This window comes from Python bivittatus, unplaced genomic scaffold, assembly GCF_059951505.1.
Source record: "Python bivittatus isolate LINGU-HERP-01145 unplaced genomic scaffold, Pbiv_v1 ctg000330_np1212, whole genome shotgun sequence".
Taxonomy (NCBI): Eukaryota; Metazoa; Chordata; class Lepidosauria; order Squamata; family Pythonidae; genus Python; species Python bivittatus.
This window is the reverse complement of record NW_028277058.1, coordinates 53,693,582-53,720,449: the sequence shown is the minus strand read 5'-3', so window position 1 is coordinate 53,720,449 and position 26,868 is coordinate 53,693,582. Positions and strand designations below refer to the sequence as shown.

The following is a 26,868-nucleotide window of genomic DNA, read 5'->3' as shown; positions in this document are numbered from 1 at the left end:
CAGCATTCATTCCAAGTTTGACTCTACTTGAACAAGGCCTAGAGACAGGAGATGCAATGTTTTGTGAGACAATCTAATATGAGGTTAAAGAAAGATACAAATAGTTTGATCCATACCTCACCTAATTCTTCTGTGTAGTTGGCTAGATTGGGGAGGTGATTAATGCTTCATTAAGGGAAAGAATGATGCCAACCACATTAAAGAATGTTGTGGTGTGCTTCTTTCTAAAAAACCCTTGATCTTGATCTAACCACTTTATGTAGTGATTGATTCTAACCTTTCCTTTCTAGTGAAGATTTTAGAGAAAGTGATGGAGGTCCAGCTACAGAGGATCTAGAAGAGATTTTCTGGACCCCTTACAGGCACCTCAGGCCTGGACCTAGGCCTGAAATGGCACTGGTCACCCTCACAGATAACCTCTGGTGGGACCTGGGTACAGGAGTGTACCTTTCCTAGTCCATTTAGATTTCTTGCTAGCCTTCAATACCATCTCCCATGGTATCCTTCTAGATAACTTATAAGAACTGGTGCTTGGACACACAGTTCTTCAGGCGTTCTGCTCCTTCCTAACAGAGTAGTTCTAGTCAGTGTGTGTGGGAAAAGTATTTGCTTTACTATGCTTGAAATTCACAGCTAATTCATTTCTTGTACACTGAGCATTAGTGGACAATGAAGACCATAAATTTTTATGAATTAGTGTCCTTTCTGTTTTTTCAGTGAGTGGTTTAACGAGCTGTTACACAGCACTCCTTCAATATAAACACGTTTATCTGAGGTCATTATTTCATGGTTTTCTCCTCCTATTTTCACAGGATTGAACCATTCCTGATTAAACTTGCAATGTTTCAGCCAAATACACTTTTACTTGTCCCTGTGAGGTGCAACTCATCTCATGCCCACAGTCCTTCCTTCAGATAATTCAGATCATGGTTCCAGAAACTAAATCGTTCTCAAAACATCTGCATAACAGCCAATATTCTTCTTTCTCTTTTCATGGAAGATTCATCTTCATTCAACAGCTTCTCTTGACTGAACAGCTTCATAATACCAACCAACACACAATAAATATAATTACTTATGCTACATATGTAACAATAAAAGGAAGTTTCTGGGCTACTGCTAGTGTGAACCACTCAGGGCTGTAATTCTACCCCTTGAACTCAAGAAATTATTTTTTAATTCAAGCAGCTTCCATATCCTGTTTATTTGGAGAAAATTCTTACTTCAACAGTAGCTGCTATATGGTTGCAACTGTTTGAATCCAATTCAGATACAATGAAATAAATACAAAATATGGGGAGGAAGTTAATTTTTATCAAACTGAGCATATAAATGATAGTGTTTGTGCTCAACTGAACCACAATAATAATAATGTAAAGAGAAGATTTGAATTATGCTTTGCATAAAAAGTAACAATTTTTATACTCTTGCAGAAGTATTGTTACCACTGTGTGGACTGCAATCAAGTGGAATGTAATGGGGAAAATGGGTGCTCAAAGACCCTTTCAAATTTGAGCTAGGATTGAAAAAAATACTTTTTGTGCTGATTTTTTTCAGAAGACATCCAAATCCAGGTTGGGGTGCTGAACAAATTATACAGGCTTATGGATCCTCTTCAGCTGTTCAGCAAAGACAATATTTTAAAGACTAAGCAAGCACAGATTAAAAACATATCTCAGTAGACTTCCTTCACCACTTGTCCACAAAGGTTAGGCATATCTCATATAGAAAAAAACAAACAGAACAAGGCTCACACTTCACTAATTATGGATCAAAATCATCTGACAAAATCTGCTGCATTAAATCCAGCAATACTAAGCTTTGGTTTTCTGAATAATATTTCATGCAGAATCATATCACTAAAGATATGGATCATTTCATAATTCTGAACAAACTATAAAATATTTAAATTGGCAGTGAGGATAAGAAAATCCCATTTGTGACATCAATCTGTGATAGTTGATTATATGAAATACACGTACATTAGTTATATATAATTCAATGAAAACAGAAGAAAACAAACTGGATGTCAGAACAAACTGGAAATTGCCAAGAAGAGAAGAGAAGCCAAAGCCCAGAAAGACAAAAATCTTAGAAAGGAACTTAACAGAAAGTTTCAGAGAGCTGTTAGAAGAGATAAGAAGCAATATTACAACATCTGTAAAGACACTGAAGATGGAAACAGACACGGAAAGATAAGGAAAGTCTTTCAAAAGAACTCTGAACTCAGAAGGAGGTTTCAACTGTGAATTGGCATGCTAAAGAACTCCAATGGACAGCTGGTAACCAATTCAAAGGAGATCAAACAAAGATGGAAGGAGCATACTGAAATACTGTACAGTGGAGATGTCAACATCCAAGATATCTTAGAAGACATTCCTACTTACAAGAACCTTTAGTACTAAAAGATGTAGTTAGATCAGCAGTCTGGTCATTACCGAGCCATGACAAACAACAGAAGAAGAATCAGTAAAAGTTCTAACTAAGCCATGCAAGCAAATTTGGAGAATGGGACAGTGGCCAACTGATTGGAAGAGGTCAATCTACATTCCAATACCAAAAAGGAGACTTAACCGAATGTGCAAACTATTGTACAATAACCTTAATTTCACAAACTAGCAAAATAATGCTTAGGATCATCCAATGCGGATTAGACACCTAAATGGAAAAAGAGATGCTACATGTTCAAGCTGGCTTTAGAAAAGGCCAAGGAACATGAGACATAATTGCTGATGCATGCTGGATAACTGAGAAAGCTAAATATCAAAAAGAAGTCACTATGTGCTTCATTGATTATAGAAAAGCCTTTGATTGTGTCCATCATGTCAAACTGTGGAATGTGCTTAGAAAAATGAATCCCAGAACATTTCATTCTCCTGAGAAACCTATATACAAGTCAGGAAGCCACAGTGTGAACAGAACATGGTGAAACAGACTGGCTCCAGGTTGGTGAAGGAGTGCGACAAGGCTGTATATTCTCCCCTTATCTATTCAACTGATATGCTAAGGGAAGATGGATTGAAAGATGAATATAGCTTTAAAACTGGAAGAAGGAATATCAATACCCTTCCTTATGCTGATGAGACTACCCTGACAACCAAAAATACAAAGGATCTGCAAGCTCTAATAATGAAAGTCAAAGAGAAAAGTGAAAAAAATGGAATTAAAATTAAATATAAAGAAGACCAAACTAATGACATCAGGTAGAACAACCAGCCTTAGAATTGGCAATGAAGATACTGAAGTGGTGGACAGCTTCTGCCTTTTAGGATCAACCATCAACAGTAAAGGAACAGTCAAGAAAAATGCCACAGACTAGCACTTGGTAAAGCAGTCACGAAGGCCTTGGAAAAGATATTCAAATGTTGTATGTGTCTATACCTACAAAGATCAGGATAGTGCAAGCTACAGCATTCCCCATGACACTCTATGGAAATGAAAGTTGGAGTTTGAAAAAGCAGGATAGGAAGAGTACTAACACTTTTGAACTTTGGGGTTGGAGAAGACTCCTGAGAATGCCAAAGACTGCCACGAAAACAAACTGATGGATCATCAAACAAATCAACTCAAGACACAAATGACCAGGCTCAAGTTATCCTACTTTGGACACATTATGGGAAGATTAGCTCTCTGGAGATGGTTCTAATGCTGGGAAAGGTGGAAAGAAAGAGAAGAGGACAACCAACAGAAAGATGGATGAATTCAGTTATGGCAATGAATGTGCCATCGGAAGACCTAAAAGAGCAGGTTAGGGTCAGACTGTCATGGAGAAAACCTGTGTGGCCGCTACAAGTTGAGAATGACTTGATGGCACATAATAAATCAATATAGTTCAATACTTGAAGCTGTGGTCATGGAGAAATAAAAATGTATTCATGAGTCAGCATGCAACTTAACAATGACTTGATTTATGTATCAGATTTAGGTATAATGTATTTGATTTTAATTTAGTGTCTTGTGTGAACACAGTCCCTATGGCTTGGAACCATTGTTCGTGGATTACTGTGAATCCAGACAACAGTGGCTTGTAACATAAAACATGACTTTGAACCAAACCAACTGAATCAAATCAAGCTGTCAGAAGATCGTAGCTTGAATCAGGAAATGTGCTAGACACACCAAGAAAATTCCTCTTTCTCGTCCAAACATCCCATGAAGTTCCAAAGGATCCAATGATTTTCAGAAGCATTGTTCGGGATGTGTCAGGATCCTGTAAAGAGAAGGAACCCTGCTGCATGAGCATAATTCTGCTCCATCTTCTATGGCTTCAATTCCATGGCTTTATTTATGCTTTATTTTTGTTTAAACATGCAAATATCTGCCAAGCATGGCAGTTTAGTTAGATCCTGAATCACACAAACACATGCACCACTAATGTTAATAATTAACAGATTTGGAAAGGATGATAATTCTTAATGGCACAAACATTCCATGATCAAAACGTGAAATTTTTCATTACTGTCCTTGAGAAGTTTCATATTTTGATTACAGGTAGTCCTTGAGTTATGACTGCAACTGGGACTGGGACTGCCATCGCTAAGTGATCCAGTAATAAAGCACGACATTACGTGACCGCATTATTTAGCAACGGCAATCCAGGCAGGCCCAGTTGCCAGTTTAACCCAAGACGTGTGGGTCGTTAAGTGGGAAGCGAAGGGAGTCCCAGTGAAGGGGTGCCACAGGGGGATGGGAGAGGCCCTGGGGGCCCCGGCCCAGGCCATGTGCAAGTCAGGGGAGGAGGCACTTGGTGCAGCATGAGCTCAGAAAGGCCGGGGAATGAGGGCATGGGGTGCGTGTGACTGTAGGGAGGCTGTGGAAAGAGGGTGTGAGATACATGTTGTGCAATCGCAGGGAGGCCATGGAAAGAGGGCACAGGGCCCGTGCATGTGTGTGTGTGTGATTCCAGGGAAGCCATGGAAAGAGGGTGCAGGGTATGTGGAACTGAAAGATGGTTTGGGGTGTATGCTTGTGTGTGAGTGCAGGAAGGCCGAGGAAACAGGGTACAGGGTGTATACGAGCAAAGGGGGGAAGGAGGGTGCAGTAAGTGTGAGCAACGAGAGAATGGTGGGGGGGAGACTTAGTCCAGCAACTTGCGACCTTCCTTGCCAGCTTCCTATTGACTTTGTATGGGGGAAACAGACATGGAAAGTTGCAAATGGCGATCGTGTGATTGTGGGGTGCTTGGCAACCAGTCATAAGTGCAAACAGGTTGCCAAGCACCCAGATCGCAATCATGCGACTGCAGGGGTGCTAGGACAGCCGCAATTTCAAGGATTAGTCATAAGTCTCCTTTTTCAGCACTGTCGTAACTTTGAACTGTCGCTGAATGGTCGCAACTCAAGGACTATCTGTATGGAAGTTCTGATTAATTAACAGAAGTGTGGGCAGGATGAATATTACAGAGATACATAAGAATCACAGATCTAATTCTATACGCGGGAATTAGGAATGTGCATTCATATTCTATTATTCTCTTCTTCAGTTCCAGATGTTTGCTGTTTTGTTTTTACTTCTTTTGTTTTCATGTTTCTTTGCAATTTTAAGCCACCCAGAATTAATTCTTGAAGCCAACCAGCATCCCTGTCCTATCCAAAAGATTCTAGATGTAACAAATCATTCAGGCTTGGCATGGACCTAAATGCAGGGGTGTGGCCCTCTGGTCCCTTCTAGACCTCTCCGTGGCATTTGATATAATCGAACCTATATCCTTCTGGCCCACCAGCAAGGGTTAGGAATTAGACATTGTTTAATGGTGTTCCTACTCTCACCTGAGTTGGTGATGCCAATCACTTATGTTGGAGGAGAAGCACTCAAGCCCTTGGTCATTATGATGTGAGACTCTCCCTTATACTACTTAATATCTACATAAAGCCACTGTGGGAGGTCACCCATCTCTCCATGGTGAAGGATCCCCATTATGCTAATGGAACCAAGGTGTATACTGCCACCCCAGGCCAAGCTGGAGATACCGACCTTATAGGTTGAGAGGATCTGAATGGGACAAAGTAAGTTCAGATTGAATCCCTCCAAGACAGAGCTGCTATTTGTCAATAGACCACAAAGTATCCCAATATCAGTTCTCAGTAGTTATTCTGGATGTAGTTTGCTCCCACTGAAGGAATTGATCTTTAAACAGCAGGAGGTACTGTTGCCACGAAGGGGCGGGGGGGTGGGGCTTTGCCCAGCTTCTGTTGGTACAACAGTTGTGGCCCTACTTGGACCCAGATGCCCTAGCAACAGTAACTCACATCTTTATCATCACTCAGCTGGACTACTACAACATGCTGTGTGTGGGGCTGCCATTGGAGACAACCCAGAAGCTACAGCTGGTACAAAATGCAGCAGCTAAAGTGATAACACATATTTTAAGTCACTGTTTTGGTTATCAGTTGGTTTCCAAGCCCATTCAAACTGTTGAATGTTGCCTTTAAAGCCTGACACAGCACAGTATCCGGTTAACTCGGGCAATTCCTTGCTAGAACAGAATTTGCCTACCTGGTTTGATCATTACAAGAGGATCTGAGAGTTCCTCCACTTTTTGAGGTAGATGGATGTGGACAAGGCAGCAGACCTCTTCAACAGTAGCTCCCATTTTATGGAATTCTCTCCCCAGGAGGGACACACACCTCTGACTCTCCTGGCTTTTCGAAACCACTTTCATTTCATCAAGGTGAATGGGGGTGCCATGACATTTTTGTTTTTCAATTCAAATGTTATTGTTATTAGTTGTTTGGCCTGTTGTTTTTTTATTGCTTGCAACCCAGAGTCCGCTGGGAGCAAGGTGGCCTAGAAATGTAAAATGACTGAAGATAAATATTCCAATTTATTTGAATTTTTTTTAAAAAATGAATGGGAAGCGGTTTTGCTATTAGACAAAATACCAGCCTTTGTCATCATCTTTATTTTTAAAAGTATCTCTGAGCCCAACATAGGCTCCATAGGCATTTATTTAAAAATAAAATTAATAGGCAATTCCAGCCTTGGACTTTGTTTTAAAGTCTGTTCAGGAAAAAGACAAACATAATCTAAAACATTAAAAAGTATCCTGGAGATACAGGAAGAAGAGAACTTTTGTTGTAGTATCAGAGAAGGTGTTAAGTTACTGAAATTGTTTGTAGTTGTCATGATGAAGGGGGAAGTTATTTCTTTATATATCCTTTTTCTTTTTTCTTTACTATATAATTCTTTTCTTTGCACTTTTTATTTTATTTTTTTTCTTTTTACTCTTTTATATTTTTCTAAGTTTGTATTAGTTTTTTATCTTTGTGACTATAAACTTTAATAAAATTATTATTTTAAAAAAAGGGAGGCTGGAAAGGGATCCCCATAAAACCCCCCAATGTTTATATTCTTTCCTTTAAAATAAATAAATAAATAAATACACAAGGAAAAGCAATTTTTCTAGTTTGTTATCAATGCACATGAATCGTCAACAACACCCAATATGACCCTGTGAAAACTCCTGTGATTTATTTATTGTGAGGCGGGGATTAGGAGGGCTGGCTTTTTTCCCTCTGAAACTGTCGGACGTATAAGCCAGGGTTTGTTCTTGGCTTCCAATTCCTGGCTTGCCTAGGACCAGACAAGCTAAATAGTTTGCATGCCACAATAAGCAAACCTCAGAAAGAGCATTCCTGGTTTGTTTAGTCCCACTAACAGAAGCTAAATGGGAGCTACTGAGCAGCGTGCATTAGCACACTTGCTCTTTCACAGCGAGTCAGAATTCTGGCTTACCATGACGTGTGACCACTCCTATTCTCTTGTCAGTGGTTAAGAGTTCCCCAGCACAGTCTGGCACCAGCCCTATAGAGGACAGCAGAGTCAAAGGCCTTTATATATCCATTATCCTAAAACCTTACACGTTTCTGTGAAAATGAGTGGCAGATTCAATATAGTGCAGCTATCACCTATGAAACTGTAGAACCCACTGTTGAACTCAGACAATAGCAGTATTAAGAGCCAAAAGTCAGTCTTGAAAAATTGTGTTATGCCAGTATAGATCCTCTTCATGTTTCATGGGGCCTAAAGGAGCTCCCTTCTTTGAGGCAACCCAGTTGATAATGGATGACTGGCCAAGTTCTTTAAAGAGAAAGCAGGAGCACAGAAAGTGCTCTGGGTTCAAAGGGAAAAAGATCTTTCAGAGCATGGGCACATAGCACTTGTCAGGAGGGCAGCCATGAGAAAAGACAGGAAATTCCAATCAAAGAACTATCCAAATCTTTGTTAGCTGGGACAGTCTTACTTCCAATGACAGTCCCTACAAACAAACAGCCTCTATCTGTATTAATACATCCCTCGCTTTATCTTTACAACTACTTAGTGACGTAAGATTGAGGTCAGAGATAGCGACCAGCTCAAAGTCTTCTAGTGAACTCTATGACTGAGTAAGGACTGAACCGGGTTTTTCCAGTCCAAATCTATCACTAACGTAGATAGACTCTATATTAAGCCATCAGTTCAACCAAGAATTTACTCTAACACAGATCCTTTTAGAGTCATCATTCAACTAAACTGAAACATTAAGTCTGTATGATGAAATTTCAGTTGGATTACTGAGATTTGTTTTACTTCTGATAGGGCTATATATTAAGCTTGTTTCAAAAACGATTTTTCATTGTTGACTACAAAAAATAACTGCAAAACTGCCATCTTTTTTTCCTTAGAAATGTGTTTCCTGAGAAGCCAAGTACAACCCTTCAAAAGCAACCCTCAATATCCTGCAAGAACATGTTGGGGAGCGCAGAGCTCCTTGCAGATCCCTTATGCTACTCCCCAGGTAACCATTCAGATCTTTGGACTTCTCTATCAGGAGGCAATGTCAACACCATCAGATTTTTTACTTCACTTCTCAGCCCAAAAAAGGCTTCCAGAGAAGATTATGAAAGTGACACTAATTATTGTCCTCTGAATGCCAATGCACCATGTATTCTGTTGGATAAAGAAATCCTATCAGACACAGCCTCTGCCTACCATCATTCTGAGGGCTCCAACTTCAGAACTGAGGTACCTAAATAAGAAGGTACATTCTGAGATACCAGGTCTAATCATCTCCCTGAATTTTCCATGGAGCAAGATCTTAAATTCAAAGCTACAAATGAGAGGGCTTGTAAGAGGGTGACAGACTGGCAAAAAGCTATTGGCTAAATAGAGCAAGCAGCCACCAAAGGCAGGCTTAAGGTTTATAAAGCTTATCACAGAACTAAAAGGTGCAATGGGCTTACGTAAAGAGCGCCTCCGTTTGTTCTTTAATTTCCTTCTTTTGTTCATCCCAGCTTTAGAAGGAGACTCTTCTTTTGCCTTTGGCTGATTGGTAACTTTTGAAGAGTTCTGCTGACTGAAGTGTGTTGGTACATGCCGAGCCAGCCCACTCTGTGAAGCAAAACTAGCATTGCATCCTCCCACAACGCACTAAAAAAACAAATACGAGAACATAGCCAACAATACGAAATCATACCAATTGCAACAGCTCTTTTGCACAGTTAATAGCAGATATTCATGAATTTTTTGTGTGAATGAATACTGACTCTCTCATAAAGAAACAAATCTAATAATAAGATTAAGTATTATAGCAAAGGTCAATTGAAGTGTTGCACTTCTTCAAATATAGTGATTAAAATGGATAACATGTTTGTTCTGTGACAGCAATTCCTGCTGTCAGGAGCTCTCTCTCTCTCTCTCTCTCTCTCTCTCTCTCACACACACACACACACACACACACATCAGGAACATTAACCAACAATTAACCAACATTAATCATTATATGACCTAGCAAAAAACTCCCTTATTGTGGAATAGCTTTTCCAGAATGATTAAGCAGGTACCAACCTTAAAGCAATACTATAAATACCAAATATTTTTAAGTTAGTCAGTTTGTCCTACTGTATTTTTATTCTCCTTTGAACCTGTTAGCTTAGACAGGGGACTACTCTCATATTTTAAAGGCAGGCTATTTTAGGGAGAGAGGGGAACGCCTTCCTTTCAGGTAAATATTTTAATAAATACTGAATACAGAGACAAAAGAAAGCCTGTCTTAGAAAATATCCTACCTTAAAAGGTTTGTCTCCACTATGGGTCAACATATGCCGCTGTAACCAACTTTGACTTGTTGATGGTGTGTTATACACTTTGCAGCCTTTCCATAAGCAAACAAATACCTAGTAAGACAGAACACAAGAATTAAGTTAGGTGGAAGCTCTATTTATCACATATTTTTAACATTCAGGTTAAAGTACTTGAAAATAATACACATTTCTGTAGAGAACCTTTGCTTTTAGCACATTTAATGCATCTCCTAACTGGCTCTCACTGCTGGTAGCAATGTTGCTTTGTCTTAGCACATTAAGAGAAGTCATCTAGTTTTTTTTAAAGCAGACTCAACTATTCAAAAAATGGGAAATGAAAAAGTGTTTCCAAATTCACAGCAAAGAAACAGTAATTGCAAGGATCATCATAGAATGAACATACAGCTGAGGTCACTAAATCAGTTCTGTGAAAAGTTACCAATCTAAGAGGCCACCTTGAGAAGGTTAGGTAAATTCAGCAAGCACAGATTGATTCATGACTATTTAAGAGCCTAACCAAAATATTTACCTCTGTCCCTAGAAAATTGTGCCAATGTCCCCATATCACTGCCTGTTTGTGAAGTTACTTGGGCACTGTCCAAATGGTGATCTGGATTGGCATTTCTTGTATCCTAGATACTTGGGAGGATTTAGGGGCATGAGTTTTTTCTCTGATACTGGTCTCCTTAACCCATCAGACTCCATGGAAAGCTGGAATTGTTGTCCTACCACCTGTGCAGCTACAGGTAACTCCCATCAACTGGTCATCAAAAGTGTCTCTTCCCCTTCACTTTTCCAATTCTACATACCCCAGGAGGTCAGAAATAGATTGCCTTATGACTGACAAAGAACAAAACCCTAGACAATTGTGGAAATGTATGGAAGCGGCAAGCTCTACTTTAAAAGATAAACTAATTAAAAATACACTTAATAAATCACAAAATGGCATTTTGCCTTAACTTTATCAAGCTGCAATTTCTCAAATGAAGGGATATTTTAAACTAACCATAGACATCCTCAGTGGCCTCAAATGCTGACATCTCTGTTTGAAGTGGTTTTGAGAAGATAACACAGATTTCTCCCCCATATTGTAATGAAAAGAGAAGTCCTTCTCTTTCCCAAGCCCTAAAAGGATACTTGGAAAGACAGTGACAGGCCAAATAAAAATCTGGCTAGTAAATCAAGACAAATCTTGTGGAGTCTTGTAACTGGTTGTGCTTTATGATAATAATACACATCTTTCTGGTTAAGACAGTTATGAATAAAAAAAAAATCTTTCAAATAACCCACAAGAAATTTGCTGAATATAAAAGGAATTGTTTGCTATATAAAAGTGAGCAAGGAAAATCCAACAAAGGTCAAATGAAATAGATGAACTATTCTCCCAGTTACCTACCAGGTGGTGTTTCTCTACACACAGTTGAATTATTATTACCTTCAAGTTTACATCATACAGAAATCTTAACCATATATTGCAAACTTCATTTAAATGACTGAAACCATTCATTTTCTAAGTGTCAAAGAACAGAAGGGTAAAAGTGTTTAATTATAATAGGATATATATCTGATGCAGTATGCCTACTGTGATAAAGTATACAATTTCTCTCCATGCACTATACATATAATGCATGGGTTAACAATGACCAAAAAGAGTTCAGCACAGACAGAATAATTTTGCATATGTAAAAACCAATGAATTCTGCATTCAAGTTTGACTTGAATGTTAGAACCCAATTTATGCTCATGCTATAATGGTATAAGAATGCAGGTATATGCAGCCAATGAAACTGTAATATTAATTATGAGAAGTTTATCATCCAGGTAGACCAGTGCCAAAGGGAGTCATGCTGTCCTCTCTGCCTATGGTCAAGGGACCAAGTATAGAACAAACTAACAAGGGAACAAGCAGCTCAGTCCCATTCACTAGGCTTGCCTTTCTTCCACTCTCTTTCCTGGAAGAATACCAAAACCAGAATCTTGCTCTTGGACTACGGATTACTATTTTACAGGGACACAATGAAAATGTGATTACTTCAAGATTTTGTCCCTACATGTGTTTTCCAATGGGCTTTATTAGCTTATTATTTATTTATTTATAGATTTACAACCTGCTTTAATCAAAGTAGTGTATAAAAGCAACAGCTGCAGCCCATGCAATACACATAATACTCCTGGCACCAAGAACTACTCAAATCCCCAAAGCCTTCCAGAACAGCCAAGTTTTTAGGAATTTCCAGAAGGTCATGGGAGTGGCAGCAATCTGTCCCCGCAAAGAATGCCCACTTTCAGGCTCCCTCCCATTGTATCTTTTATGAACTTTTTAATCACAACATTGGGAACTCCAAACAGTATGTATTTGGTATAATGCCCTGAAGGACAGAACTTATTTATATTTTCAGTTTGTATGGCCACCCTCCCAACATGAAACTCTGGGATTTAAATAAATAAGTAAACAAACAAACAAACATTTTTCTTACCCTTGGACCGGGTCTTCAAGGCCTTTCTAAAGGCTGGCAGGATTGGAATCTTATGAATTTGGGGGAGGGAATATGGCAGGTGTGGTGGCAGAGACTGAATGTGTAGACAGTAATGAAATAATGAAGATGATCTGGACAGAAATATGAAAGTGCTGTTGCCTAAACTAAATGGGCTGAAACATTTTTTCATTCCAGAACATCCAGATAACATTCAGAGGTGGCTCAGACAGACACCTCCTTAATTCACTGAACTATAAGAATGAAGAGGAAGTATAGCACAATCAGACTTGCAAGATTTTCTTACTGTAGTTAATTGCAGTAAAAGTAACTTTAGCCTTCCTATGTAGTTAATTTCTTAGTCTGGTCTACTGAATGGGGCTGACAGCCTGCTTCTTAGGTCCCATACTATAACACTGATTAACTGATGGGACCCAGAGCATGCCAACCCCATTAGATCTTGTCAGACAAGTAGAGATAATTGGAGACAGACAGTCCTGCGAATGTGCAAGCCGTGTGCCATGAAGAGCTTTACAGGTAAATCACTGGCACCTTGAATTGCACCTGGAAGCTCACTAGCAACCAGTTCAGCTCACATTACATGGGCAGACTGAGGTATGCTCATAACTACATGTGCCACCACATTCTGGATCAGCTACACATTTTCTCCTGAGTTTTAACTACCATTCACCTGAGTTTACTTCAGTTTTTAACTACAATTAAATTAAATTCAACCAGATGAGTTTGTTTCAATTTGTCCCTTCAGAGAAAGCCAATCAAGGTCAATACAGCCATTTCTGGAAACAATGTGGGACAGTCAAAACTGGAAAGAGCTCCATTTGAATCACCCTCAAAGACAGCATCTTTACCCCTTTAAAAACAATGATCAGCACTTGTACACATGGAATTATTTGTCACAGCTAAGTCAAACAAGGACGAAGAAGGAATGGCAGGAAATGCACATTCCCACAGCTGGCTCCTAGAACAGTACTTGGCATAATTGTACAATTTGGGCTGCAATATGCCAAAACTATAAAGAAATTTAATTTACTTTGGAATAAACAGTATTGCTTGGTAGCTCTCCTAGATGCCTTCAAATGGAACTAAGTACAACAAATCAAAGCAGCTCTTGCTGAGGTTTATCATAAATTGTAAATAAGAACATTTGACTCGTTCCTCCTTTTAACAAGCTGAAGGCCATGGTTAGATCCTGGTCATGATTCTAACTTTGTTGAAAGAAAAAGACACTCAAACTGGTATATAATGTCCATTTCCAATGAAAAATTTATCACAACAAATTAGAGGGAAACAAATACAAGGTTGTCAATTCTACCCTGACTCACAGAAAGTATGCAATAAGTAGAACAAATTAGCAATTTAAATCTGAAATTTACTAAATGAAACCTCTCACTTAGTCATCTGTTTCATCTTTTCAGTATTTTACTTCATTTTGGAAACCAAGTAATTCAAAAGAAAGTGCAAAATTGAGCCTATGTGTAATTTCATATAACACACCTTTCAGTTAAATTATTAACATTACTGACACTCAGAACTAGCACTATATTGCATAAGACTTCGTAAGTGTGATACAAAAATAGTTTTCCTTCACTGACTGAAGGACAGAATCTAGACAATCATCAGAAGATTAGAGCATCTTCATCACAACTCATCACCAACTTTCCAACTCCTCCAAATCAATTTTATCACCTCAACAACAAATAGTGTCTTTCTTGGAGAATCTGTGCTTTTCTAATATCTGACTCTCTTACATACACATGGAGACTTTAAAACTTCTACTACTTGCAAAACAGATCCCTCATCATCTTCAAAATCCTCCTTTGCCTTGCTTTCCCTTATATCAACTATGCACATGTGAAGCATTCAAAGGAGATCATAAAGCACGTTGGCACAAAGCACCTCTCCTTAAAAAGTTAGAAAAGCGGTGTTCTCCAGAAGGCTCAGTCCAGCTATGCATCTATGTTTGAACATGCAGAGCCATTTCCCCCCAGGTGCTTCTGAAATCCCAACAAAGTATTTTCTGTACATATATACATGGAAACAACTGGAAACTTTGATGCCACTGTGCAAAGTCTTCTGACAAAGGTGCTTTAGCCCTTCAAGGAAAAATGGTTTCTGGTGGTGATCTGCTTCGTGCATCACTCCTTCTGAAAGCATAGCAAAGCCCCAACATCCATTCTCATATGCAGATGTATCTGTAAATGCAATCTTTACTCATCCAATTTTATCACTCAATCTGACAGCCCCTGCCCCTCTATCTGGAAATGTGCACAAAATATTTGTTTTGTCTTTGCTTTTATTTGGCATTATATCAAAACCCACTTTTTCTATCAAGCCTTTAGGACAGCCATGTATTTCCCAATATCCTACTAAATTAAGAAGTACATCTGACTCCCTCTTTTCATCTGTTTTTGTTCATCTCTCCTTCCTCTTCAGCTCATTTTTGCCTATGATAGTAAGCATCTGGAGTATAGGCAACAATTCATTCTTTTATATGGATGGGGATATCATTGCCCCATCACTGAGCATTCCTTATAATTTGTATACCAAGCCTATTTTAATTTCCATTCTTGAAATTCACTGGTTTTAACAGTTATTCTGAACTTCTATACTTTAAAATGTACGTATTATAACAGCATAGCTTTGCCCCATAAAACATATTTAATTTTTTGTTTAATATACAATGCAGATTATCATTGAAGGGCAATTTAAAAAACACCAACCCCTCCTCGCTGACCATCTACGTGTATAGACCGAATGTGATCTGCCAGATCCGGACTGGAGTTGAAGCAAGAATGGCACTGGTCCCAACAGCAGTTATAAGCAATACTTTTTGCAGATGAAGCAGTCACTCCCTGTCCATTCATCATGACTGGAGTTGAACGTCCACTGGAAATTGTGCTGTCTACATCCATTATGGTACTGCTTATGCTGCAAGAAGAGGGAAAAACATTAATTAATCATTACCCTCTATTGAAAATTGTGCGAATTTGACAATTTCACCAAATACAAAGTTAAATATATTTATATTTTGTCAAGCCAGTTTGTTGGCACCAGATTAGAAACCAGGAGACCATAAGTTCTAGTCCTGTTTTAGGCATGAAGTCAGCTGGATGACCTTGGACCAGTTGCTCTCTCTGAGCCCTAGGAAGAAGGAAGTGGCAAATCACTTCCAAAAAATGTTGCCAAGAAAACTGCAAGGATTTCAAATACACCACCCCAAAAAGTCACAGAAAATGTATATTATTGACAAACCTCACAAAATGAACATTTATGAATGAATTAATTATACTTATTTTATGTTTAAAGGAAGCAGCAACTTTCTCATGGGTCTTTAATTGGTTTGGAAGATACTTAAAATTTCAGGTGACAATGAAACTGAACAATTCCTAAGCTAAGTAGAAGATTCTATTATTGTGCTTCATTCATTCCTATTCAATGTATGTTAGTGTTTAATCTATAGAAACCTTTAGAATCTATGCTTTTATCTCATGATGGCCAAATTTTCTCAGAAGCCTTTTATAAGAGAACTCCATCAAAAGATTGTAAAAGTGCATGTGGAAAAACCTTACCAAGCTTCAAATATGAGCATTTTTGGATTTCCAGTCTAGGCTGTGGCCCTGGTGTATTTCCTGGAGGTCTCCCATTAAAGTACTAATGGGGGCCCAATCCTGCTACCACTTGATGCGGCTTTCCATTTTAGAATATTAGAAATTATTCTTGACATTTTTGCAGTGCTTCTGAAGAGTGTTAGCCTCAGCTGAAGTTTAGGTAACCACTTAAGGTAAAAGAGTGAGCAGAGGCTAGATTCCTGTCACTCACCAAAAAGTCCTGGAAGACCTTGGGGTGACTGTCAAGGTTTTCTGATTTTTAACAATGTTAACAAAGAGATGATCTTGCACAGTAATATGATGCTACTGAAATGAAGAACTAACAAGCAGAAGCTACTGCAAACTCCTTTTATTTCTGGTGTTCCAAAATAACTGCCAGGCTCAAAATTCTCAAAAACATATAATTTTCCTTTACACCTAACTCTGAATTCTATATCCTAGAAGCTTTATTTTTTCTGAGTAGAACTTTTTTTACATTCTGTATCAAAGGCTGTAATAAGAAATATTCAGCCCTAAAATATCTTACAATAACTTTAAATTGATATTAAAGCAATAAAGTAAATAGAATTTGCCAGATCAGAAGGATTGGAACACAGACGTCTGTGCTTAACAGATTTCCAAATGCACTTTTCTTTGATCAGCACATCAATTCAAAATATAATGCTGAAGACATCTGAGACACATGTGTGCAATTCAGTAATAAATTCGTTGCAAAAAGAACATTGTCTTTACAGAACTGATACAGTAGTTTTGAACCAAAGTTGCCATTTCTAGTCCCCAAAAAGGTTCTCAGGTTTATGCAAAGTTATCCTTCCTGTTGCATATTTCCTATAATATTCCATGCCAATGCAAGTTTTCCCATTATTTCAGAAACAGGTTTTTAGGTAAGAAGGCTATAGTAGAAGTGAGAGACAGCATAATACAAGTAGAACTTACCATAAGAAAGTGTGGATTACCCATTATCCTCAAACCTTAAACGTTTCTCAAAACAAACTGGGGATTAATTGTTTTCGTCATTAAGAGAAGCATCTGAATGTGGTCACTCAGTTAATATTTATGAGCCACACTGTCAACAGTAGTTAATCTGGAGACCTGTTATTTATTAAATTTCTAGACTGTTAGAAGCACATAACTCTCAGCAATATACAAAAATAATTAGAAGAAGAACATAAAATGGCTACATAATAGTAGTAGTAGTAATAATAATGCAAAAATTAAAACCAGCCACCTAATCACAGCAATATAAAAAATCTCTATGTTCTCTCAACTAGCTGAAAAAGCCCTTCAGAAGAGCTTGGTCAGGACTATATGCTTATCTATTGATCTATCTACTAATGAATGTTTCTTGCTTACCAGATCAATCTTTGTGAATACATCTCCCTCCCCAAAAGGCTCTGCTAAGGATTGGGATGTACAGAGCATTTCAAGCTCAAAATGCTGTTTTGTGTTCCAAGCTCAAAACAAATTTCTGCATTCCGACTTCAGAACAAAAGTTGGCTGCCTGAATGGCAGCATTTCAAGTGTTCTGATCAAAGAAAGCAAACTTGAAATAGCCATTTTGCTCCTGGAACAGCCCTTTTCAAGTGTTCTGAGCTTGAAACAGGATGTGTCTATTCCAAGAGATTTGTTTTGAAGTTGGAAATCCTCCGAGCCACTTCAAACTTTGTTCCAACAGAACACAGCCACCTTGATTATCACAAGTATAGTTGTTTTGTTCTGAATTCAGAAAAAAACACCTTTGCTTTTCATGAACTTCTAGTTAGTTCTCCTTACATGTATTTTTTTAGCAAAATGACAAAACTTTGTAATAATACATTTAATCTATTCGTATCAAGAAAACTATTCAAACTTCATCCAATACTCTATATATTACATTCAGTATTACTGGATATATTTACTTTGTCCAATATTCATTTTGCAATAAATGGCTAAAAAAGATCCAAAGTTCTATGAGCACTACATAATTATTTACTCTATCTTCCCATCTTATAAAATATCTTTCTTGAGGGAACATTAAATATTGCTACTTGTTGATAATGCACTAGTTCTGTAAACAATTACTAAAGGCACTTATTCTACTTAGTATGGGTATTTATGATGCAGTCTAATAATGTGCATCAGGGACGTGCAAAACATGCCATTTTTGGAATGGAATGTTCTGGGGAACACAAGAATGCCCCATTTGGTACTGTCTGGATAAAAACTGAAATGTTCCACTATTCCCGGCCTCTCCTTTTCTCCCCAGACACAGCATTCTGCCGGATTATTTATTTATTTAATTGATTTATGTAACCGCCCATTTCACATGCATCACTCTAGCCAGCTTACAATAAAAATAGATTAAATACATACAATATAACAAATAAAAACAAATAGCAACAGCGACCATCAAAACAACCATTAACATAGCCAGGAGACAGGCTCTGTTCCACACCTGGGGCGCTTGGGCATGAAACCAAGTTTTCAAGGCCTTGCAAAAGACTGGCAGGGTCGGGGCCAATTAACTTCTTGGAAGCCTTCAGAAGACCTCAGAATGACTAGATGGGTGTAGCACAAACCTAGTATGCAACTATTTCCATGTAAACATGCATAGAGTCATAGTGCTCATATCTCCTTGTCCGCTGTCTTTCTTGATCCCCGTCTTCCTTTTTCCTCATGCAGGTTTATTTAAAATTGGAAGCTGTCAGGGAGAGCTTCAAATATTTTTAGATCTGTATTTTGTATTGTGCAGTGCCTTGCTTTAAATGTTTGAAATAACACTATGCAATAATATTTTACATTAAAAGACAACAAAGAAAATATACTCTGCTCCAAATATGACTTCTGTCCTCCTGGGGAATCACTTTCATCATTACTGTTTATAATCTCTTTTGGCAAATTTAATGAATAGTCCAAAAATCCATCTCAGTAAAAAAATTTAACAGCAAATTCAGCAGAGTATACAAAAAATTGGCAGCTTTTATTAACCAAAGGCTAAGACTGATTAGACAACACAGAGAGGATTTAAACAATTTATAAATGTGCCCTACGTCACCTAAGAGCTAGATGAGGGCTACCTTCCCTCAGGAACATATCAGACCCCAAAAATGAGAAGTTACATCAATGGTTATGGAAGTCAATATACAATACAATCAATAGAAACATATTTCAGAGATGCAAGTCTTACACTAACTTGGCAGATAATTTGGCTTTTACATTGCTACTGTAAAAGCCAAAGTTTTTGTACATTTCAGAACTATGATTGATTGAACTTAAATATAAGGCAAAAATCCACTATGCCTTTGATGAAACACATCGCTAATCAGACATCGGACTCCACAAACATCACTAAGCTCAGTTCTCTGCAGACTTTCTATTTGAGGGCAGCATATAGGCAGGCTGTGCCTCTGAGTTTTTGAATTACTAACACCTGCAGTGATCTAGTGAATCAGTTAAATGACTATGCAAGATACATATTTCCCTATACAGACAGTTTCTTTAGAGAGCACTTAAAATTCTACCTTCCTTGCCTTGCCAAATGATCACTGGCTTCTATGTCTAGGCCACTAATGAACTCCATATGCTACAGCAACATCTCTGACTAGAGCATTAAAGGAAATTAGGGGCAAGGATTACAGAACACATAATGGTAATCATGCTGAAGAACAGGAACTGCTGGCAGAATGGACTCCCCTTTCCCACACAAGTCCCTTCCCAGTAGAATAGGAAAGGACCCTTAAAGTACATCTAGGAACATGCAAAACAGAGGCACTGGGGAATCCCATTATATAAGAAGCTGAATAGAGCTTATTTAAATGGATAGGTGTCCATATTTAGCTTCAGAGGCAGTTCTCATTTACAGTACTGCATCAAGTTACAGTGATTAACATTCCATAACCATTTGATACCAAAGGCTAGGAGTGGCAGGGGGAAAAAAAGCATGTAAACCAGGTTCCCCAGTTTCACTGACTCACAGCTTTTATGCTGCTAGTTCTAGAGAACTAACATTAAGAATCATGAAATGTAAGCTCTTGTTTCTGGATATGTAACCAGGTTTGCATTGCTGCACAACAGGTTTCATTTTTGAAAAGTAAACATGGAATTATAAAGAATTTTTAAAGACCTTCTCTTAATTGTTGCTCTATTAATTCTAACACAGAAGCTAGAAGAAATAATGTTTTCCAAGCAACTAGAAGGCAATAAATCCATGACATTTGAAAGTAAATATAATTCACTGCTGCTAGAAGTTTCACATAAGTTGTCAAAAAGGAACAAGTCTTTTAACCCATCAATAAAATATTTCTAGAGATCAAAAATTTATTTTCCAGAAACCAAGAACAAATGAAAAACTTTCTTAGACTAATTTATATCCTGCCTTTAGTAATCAAGACTAACGTTTTTCAAAACAATAAAAATAACAGAATAATTTGAATTGAATCACAGCAACAGCAAAATTAAAGTATCAACATTATCTACAACCTTTATAAACAAAAAATGGAACTTGGTCCTAGAAGGTAAAATTAAAAGGCAACTGCCATTAAATTAAAAGTAAATTGCTATCCTGAGCAGAAGAAAAAAAAAAATCATGTATCCTGGGTAACAAATCATCTAGTCCTCTAAAAATGCAAAGGGCATCTCCATCGAATCTCAGAATGTAGATGGTGGACCTTAGGACACAAGCCATTTAACTAATGCTGGCTATAAATACTGTAATACCCAGCATTTTTAACTATAATGGAAGATATGCCAGTACCCTGGCACCAAGCCATATAGATCTTTATAGGTTAATGCCAGTACTTTCAGTATAACCAGAATTGCACCCAACTGGCAACAAATGCAACAGCATACTACATCTATTACCAGTTAACAAGTGGGCCGCTGTCTTTTGTATCAACTGCAGTTTCCAAGTGGTCATTAAGGCAGCCTCATGTAGACTAGGCTGCAGTACTCCAACCAATGATGATGAGAAAACCAGTAACCTTTGTGAGATCCTAGAGCACCTGAAGCTTCTGAAATTGTTTTCAAAGGCAGCCTTCTGTCGCCTTCTTCTTAAATCATTTTACTTTCAGCATAGCCAGAAGTAGTACCAGAGTTGTAATTAAACAGTGTGGTTGGAATTAGAATTCAGGAGCTCATAAATACTTTTGTTGGGGATGATAACTCTTCACCCAAGAATAAGCTAAAATTTGTATTAAAAGAGGCAAACCTTTGCCCAACCAAATGCAACTGTACCCTGTCTGGAGCAAACTTCAATTTATTACCTTATTACCCCTGAATCAAGAATCAGCATCTTCCCATAAAAACAAATACATCATTTATAGATTTTTTTTACTATAGATTCCAAAATTTTAGAAGACTCCCTACTAGTTTTATATACAAGGAGATTTAGGGCAAGACAATAATTTAAAGAATATTGCAGGCTACAAGCCAAGGGGTGAAACAGAAACCTCTTGATGTCACTACCTTAAACTAAACTTCTCAGAAAAAAACAAGATCAATGTAAGATTATGCCCTCAAGACCCACCCCTGCTAGCCCTTTCAGAACTCTTCAAGGTTCTGATTTTCAAGGCTCTAAGGAACCATCGAGTCCTTGAAATGGCATACAAAACACACTACAGAAAATCTCTAAAACTTGCATGACTCCCTGGTTTATAATGATGTGACTCCAAGAAATTTCTCCATGAAATTAAGCATAGGCAGAATTCTATATTTTTCTGTTTAGCCCAACAGACCAGGCAGGGCTATAGCAAATCTGTTATTCGTTTCATAGCTGGGGAGTAGGGTGCTTATAAGGACCATATGGAAAATACTACTTGCAAATCCAGGCCTTGAATGAAAAACAGATGAAGTTTCAAGGAGGCAATAAAGAGCACAGTGAAGTATACATTTTCATACAGAGCAAAAGAAATGGAATAAAACTATTTCAGCTGAGCCCTGGAGGCCCAGAAAAACTACAGTACTGTTCGGCTGCATTAGGTCTATCCTTCAATGATTCTGCCAAAAGATTTAGCTGAATTTTCAATCATGCACTTTAAACATCAATTATGGCAATTTAGTTATCTGCAACACTGTAGGCAAAAAAACTTCCAGGAAAGCCAACACAATCCATATTAACCACAAACTACTCAAGCACATGCAGTTAAGTTCAACGAAATGGTAAGAATCTATCAAGCAGGTTTCAAGCTAGCTCAAATGAAATGTCAGAAAGAGTGTCATGTGATTGGTTAAAATGGCCAGATACTGGGGGAAAAAAATTGGATGCATTTGCCCAACACACTGAATTACAACTAGCTAACCCCATTTTAGCTATCTTACTGTGTGAATCCCACCAATGGACTTTTAATTATTTGGCAGTTAGGTTAACTGAGTAAACCACAGATAAATGTTGTGTGAACCTAGCAATAAAGCACAGCATTAGTCTAGGTGCCCCAAAAGAGAAGATAACCATAAATGAAAAAGTATAATCTATCATTACCTAATTAAATACGGGGGGGGGGGAATCTGATTGCCTTCAACATTCTACTCAATTAACTACAAAGCTGTATTTTGATTAAAAGAGTTTGAAGAAACCTTCAAAGCCAGCTCAAAACAAAAGCATCACTTTGTATTCCAATGTGGAACTGACTTGTGCGTGAATTACTATTGCCTACGGTGGAACAATAAGAATTAAGTAATATGTTTATTAAGATGCAGAGTTGCTGCAACAGAATAAGGTCACTCTTAGGAGTCCTTGCATGTGTTGCCTGTTTGAGAACTCCCGATCAATAATTTAATTTAAAACTAAGGACTGCAAGGAAGAGTGGGGGGAAATTCCAAAACCAGCACTAGGAAACTCATAGCTAATGCTTGGTGCTGTTATTTCTGCCAAAGGAGAATTTATAGACAGAAAAGAGTGATCAAACTTTTGCACCTGCCATATTCCCAGTTTTCTTATCTTGAATCTGTATGTAAATAACAAATGCATATTCAAATTTGAAGAAATATGTTGTGTTTAACTTTGTACTATGTAGAGGTTATATCAAACTTCACTGAAACATTCAATTTGACCAAGGGTGCCTAATCTTTTATGTGCAACTGTATGTCTTTTCCACTTCAGAATGAAAGGCTAGGCATTATGTTTGAAGGAGTGAAGCTGTGATGTTTTAGATTTGGAAAGCTGGAATCCTTTTTACATGTTTTAAAAAATGTAAGAGATCAGATTACTAAAGTGCACAGTATTCATGGGCGCAGTGCTTCCTACAGTTAGCACATTAAAGACCCAGAACAGGTTATACAACAGGTGTCCTCCACTTGGTCTCGGAGAATTCACAAGAATTCCAAGCCAACATGGCTAATAGGAGTTTCTAGTCCAAACCTTGAGAATTCCAGTGGAGGGGTTACATAAACTATTCCCTCCCATACAGTCTCAATTTCCTAATCTTGTCTCTGTTGAATATGACACATAACTAAGCTATTTAAATCTTGAACAAAGGTTTTGGTAGAATATTCAATGCTTCACAAGCGCTACCCTATGTAACTCTTGGTACACAAAATCCCAAAGCAATTTTTCTATTCTTCCCCTACTCACAAACCAATGCAAAGACAAATATCAAAACAGCCACCAACATAACTTTAAAATAGCTGTGGTTTTTTTAATAGAACTAGAAGAATCCATTTTATCCTATTTTGTTAAATTAATTTTTTTTTTAACTTCTTGGGTAGCATTTAGGCATGCTTCTTGAAGGTGACATCAAAATAGCCTCTATTTTTTGCCATCTGTTCCTATGCATAAGCCTATGTATCATAAATGCATAAGATGAATTATTTGTCACCCTCAAACTTTTCTCTTACTGCAGATGGATGCGACACTGTAATGATTCATTCTTAACATTTAAAATGAAGTCATTTAATGCTGTGATTATCACAAGTTTATAAACAAGAACAGCCCAGCACCCTGTTCCAAATAGGAAATTCTATCCATAGTCTTCTTCCACAGTCATTCCCCTGGCACCTGGTATTTGGAAGCATGCTGGCTGACCCTGGAGGTAATCACCATTGACAGCTATTATAACCAATGGTGTCCATCTGCCAACTCCTCCAAAATCTCCGCTGGTAGCCTGGGGAATTTTCTTAAGCAGAGTTTTTTTGGGGGGGGGGAGGGGAGAGATTCTGTTGCATGATCAGAAATCCTTTCATAGAAAACTGGATTTCAGCCCTGTGAACCTTCCATGAATTTGTTTAATCCTGTACTAAAGGCATTATACCCCAAGGAAGTGAATTCTATATTTTCACTATAAGCAGAGAGAAAATCTGTCTGATCTGTTAAATTCAAGTATCTATGTGTGATTAAACTGATCTAAAATCTGTGTAACACTTCAGCAGATGTATAATAACTTTTGATCTTTTAACTAACTTGTTTACAAATGTCAGATTAGCACAGTGGAATACACTTGCTTCACGTGAATATGACCTTAGAAGACATTAAGATATCCAAGATGTGTATGATTTTTCTTTGCTAAAAACAATTTTAATCAAGTTTACAAAACTTTGAATAAGTCATTGCCTGCAAGTCATTGTGTCATCATGATCCATGTCCATGACTACAGAAAGCTATAGCACTGATTCTCGACAGAGGGTCTAATATCTCAGAAATCACTTAAAATTGTAATAGCATACTTCAAATAATTCATTTCACTATCTCAACTTCTGACCTTTTAAAGGCAAATTTGCATTTTATTTTTCTTTACTTGGAAAAAATGCTGAAATTTCACTGAAAGGATCTGCTCAGATCACTAAACACAGAAGATAATAGGCTCAGGAGAATGGCACTCCTCCTTACATATAACCAGTGCCTTTTATATCTATCTAGTGGTTGGGATGGACAAAAAAGCTGTCTCCCATTCTGGCTGCATATTGCTGAAACCTGAACTTGAGATCTGAAAGCTAAATCTAAGCAGACCTTAGCATAAAGAAAATTAAGACAAAGACTCCTTCCCAGTTCTGCCTTTCTGATTTCCAAGTATGAATATACAGATTAAAGTTTATACCCCATACTGACCACAGATAAATGATTTTTTTTTTTAAAAAAAATGATACTGGCAAGTCATAAGTGATTTCAGACTCAGTCCTGAAAAATTCTTTATCTTTTTGTACTTTATAAGAAAAATGTAATTCAAACCAAAAATTCAAAGCAGTTCCTGAGATAAAGGGATGTAGTAAGAGTGATCATTTCAGGGAAAATGTCCCATTCAAACAGTCTGAACTATTCTGGGAATTCCTTACTATATTCCCATGTTGGTTTCTCCAACATTAATTCAAGGTAGGCTATCTAAGATAAGAGAGAAAAATTCAAAGTCATACAAATTACTTTTGTATGAAATACTACCTCAGAACTTTAGACCCTAACTTGTTTAGGCAATCAGGTCAAATCCTGAAAGTAAACATCAGACCAAAAGGCAACAAGAGCAGCTCAGATTAAGCTGCATCTTCTAAGTCCATACAATGAAAACTTCATTTCCACTACCTACCATTTTCTTTTAACCTGCCTAAAAGCAATTAATGTTAAAGAATGAAGCATTGTTAAAAATGAAGTAAAACAAATATTCTTAGCTTGTATATATGGAGCCTCATTAGTATCAAAACAGAAGAATCCACAATGCTCTGTCTACATGCAATAGGAAAATAAGAACTGTTGGATGAAAGCAAAGCATCAAAAAGTGTTAGAATATGTTATAATGGCATTTTCTTCAGTTATAAAAGCTAAGCTTTACCTAGCTATCTGTTGTGTCTAAAGCACCTCTTATGTAAGACATCACATGGACTGAAGCTATCAGATTATCTTGGGATAATTTCCAAACTTTATATAATTTAAACATTTACTCTGTGGTTCTTTATCCCAGGCTTCCCCACTCTGGCGCCACCAGATGCATGGGGCCTGTAATTCTCAGAATTCATAAGAAAGTCTAGGAGATACATCTGATAGGTGCTACACTGGGGAAGGTTAGTTTGCTTTCTGCAACACTTATGAAAGCATGACATTCAATCAAAAGCACATTAACTAAACCATTTTGTACAGATCCACTGCCCATTCAGTGCCTGCTTTGCATAAACAAACATTTACCTTAATCTGAATAGACAAATCTCTATCAATCCAGCATAACTGACTCCCTATCTTCCAAGAAGAAAGAATCACTTTCAATATTAATGTAAACTGAAATGAAAAAGTCATAAAGACATTTAACGGCTATCCTTTTTTTCATAGAAAAGCAATGATTAATAATGGCAACAGAATGTAACACAGACCTTCAGTCACTTAGCTGCCTCACTCTTAGAATGTACTAACAGTGTTGCTGGCACCAGGTGCTTCAATTATCCTCAACAGAAAACTTTTATTATGCCAGAATGAACATGCTCAAAACTAATCAGGAAAATTCACAACCTCCTATTTGAAAATAAAATGCAATTACTATTATTAACTCCATGATACCAGGTACGTCATGAAAAATTCCCAACACAGTTTCTTTTATCAAGCTACCTTTGGATATGCAAAGTGGAAGCTTTCGGGTTTTCCAGGGCTCTTCATCTGGCCCACTAGTAAACACAGGGGGAGAAAAAAGTCTCTGATGTTGAAGCCATGCAGGAAGAGGTGGCAGAACAGGCTGGCTGTATCAACTGTATAGTCCTTTTTCCAAAACACATTTGAAGTTGCAAAAAATAAAATTTAGACAACAGGGTTTTATACTGCCC

The 26,868-nt window shown here is 37.6% G+C and overlaps 1 protein-coding gene across 4 annotated transcripts in view; it reads right to left on the bottom strand.

The window, feature by feature from the left end:
• AEBP2 (AE binding protein 2) overlaps positions 1 to 26,868 on the bottom strand; it is a 41,980-nt gene that overhangs the window by 13,136 nt on the left and 1,976 nt on the right. For 2 of the 4 annotated variants that reach the window (XM_088141332.1, XM_088141333.1), the window contains exons 2-5: positions 15,277 to 15,484; positions 10,047 to 10,154; positions 9,222 to 9,408; positions 7,735 to 7,803 (exon numbers count right to left, since the gene is read on the bottom strand). In XM_088141332.1, the coding sequence (XP_087997458.1) occupies positions 7,735 to 7,803; positions 9,222 to 9,408; positions 10,047 to 10,154; positions 15,277 to 15,484 (572 nt within the window). The remainder of the gene's footprint in view (positions 1 to 7,734; positions 7,804 to 9,221; positions 9,409 to 10,046; positions 10,155 to 15,276; positions 15,485 to 26,868) is intronic. The other 2 variants (XM_025168455.2, XM_007420938.4) reach the window with 1 other exon arrangement.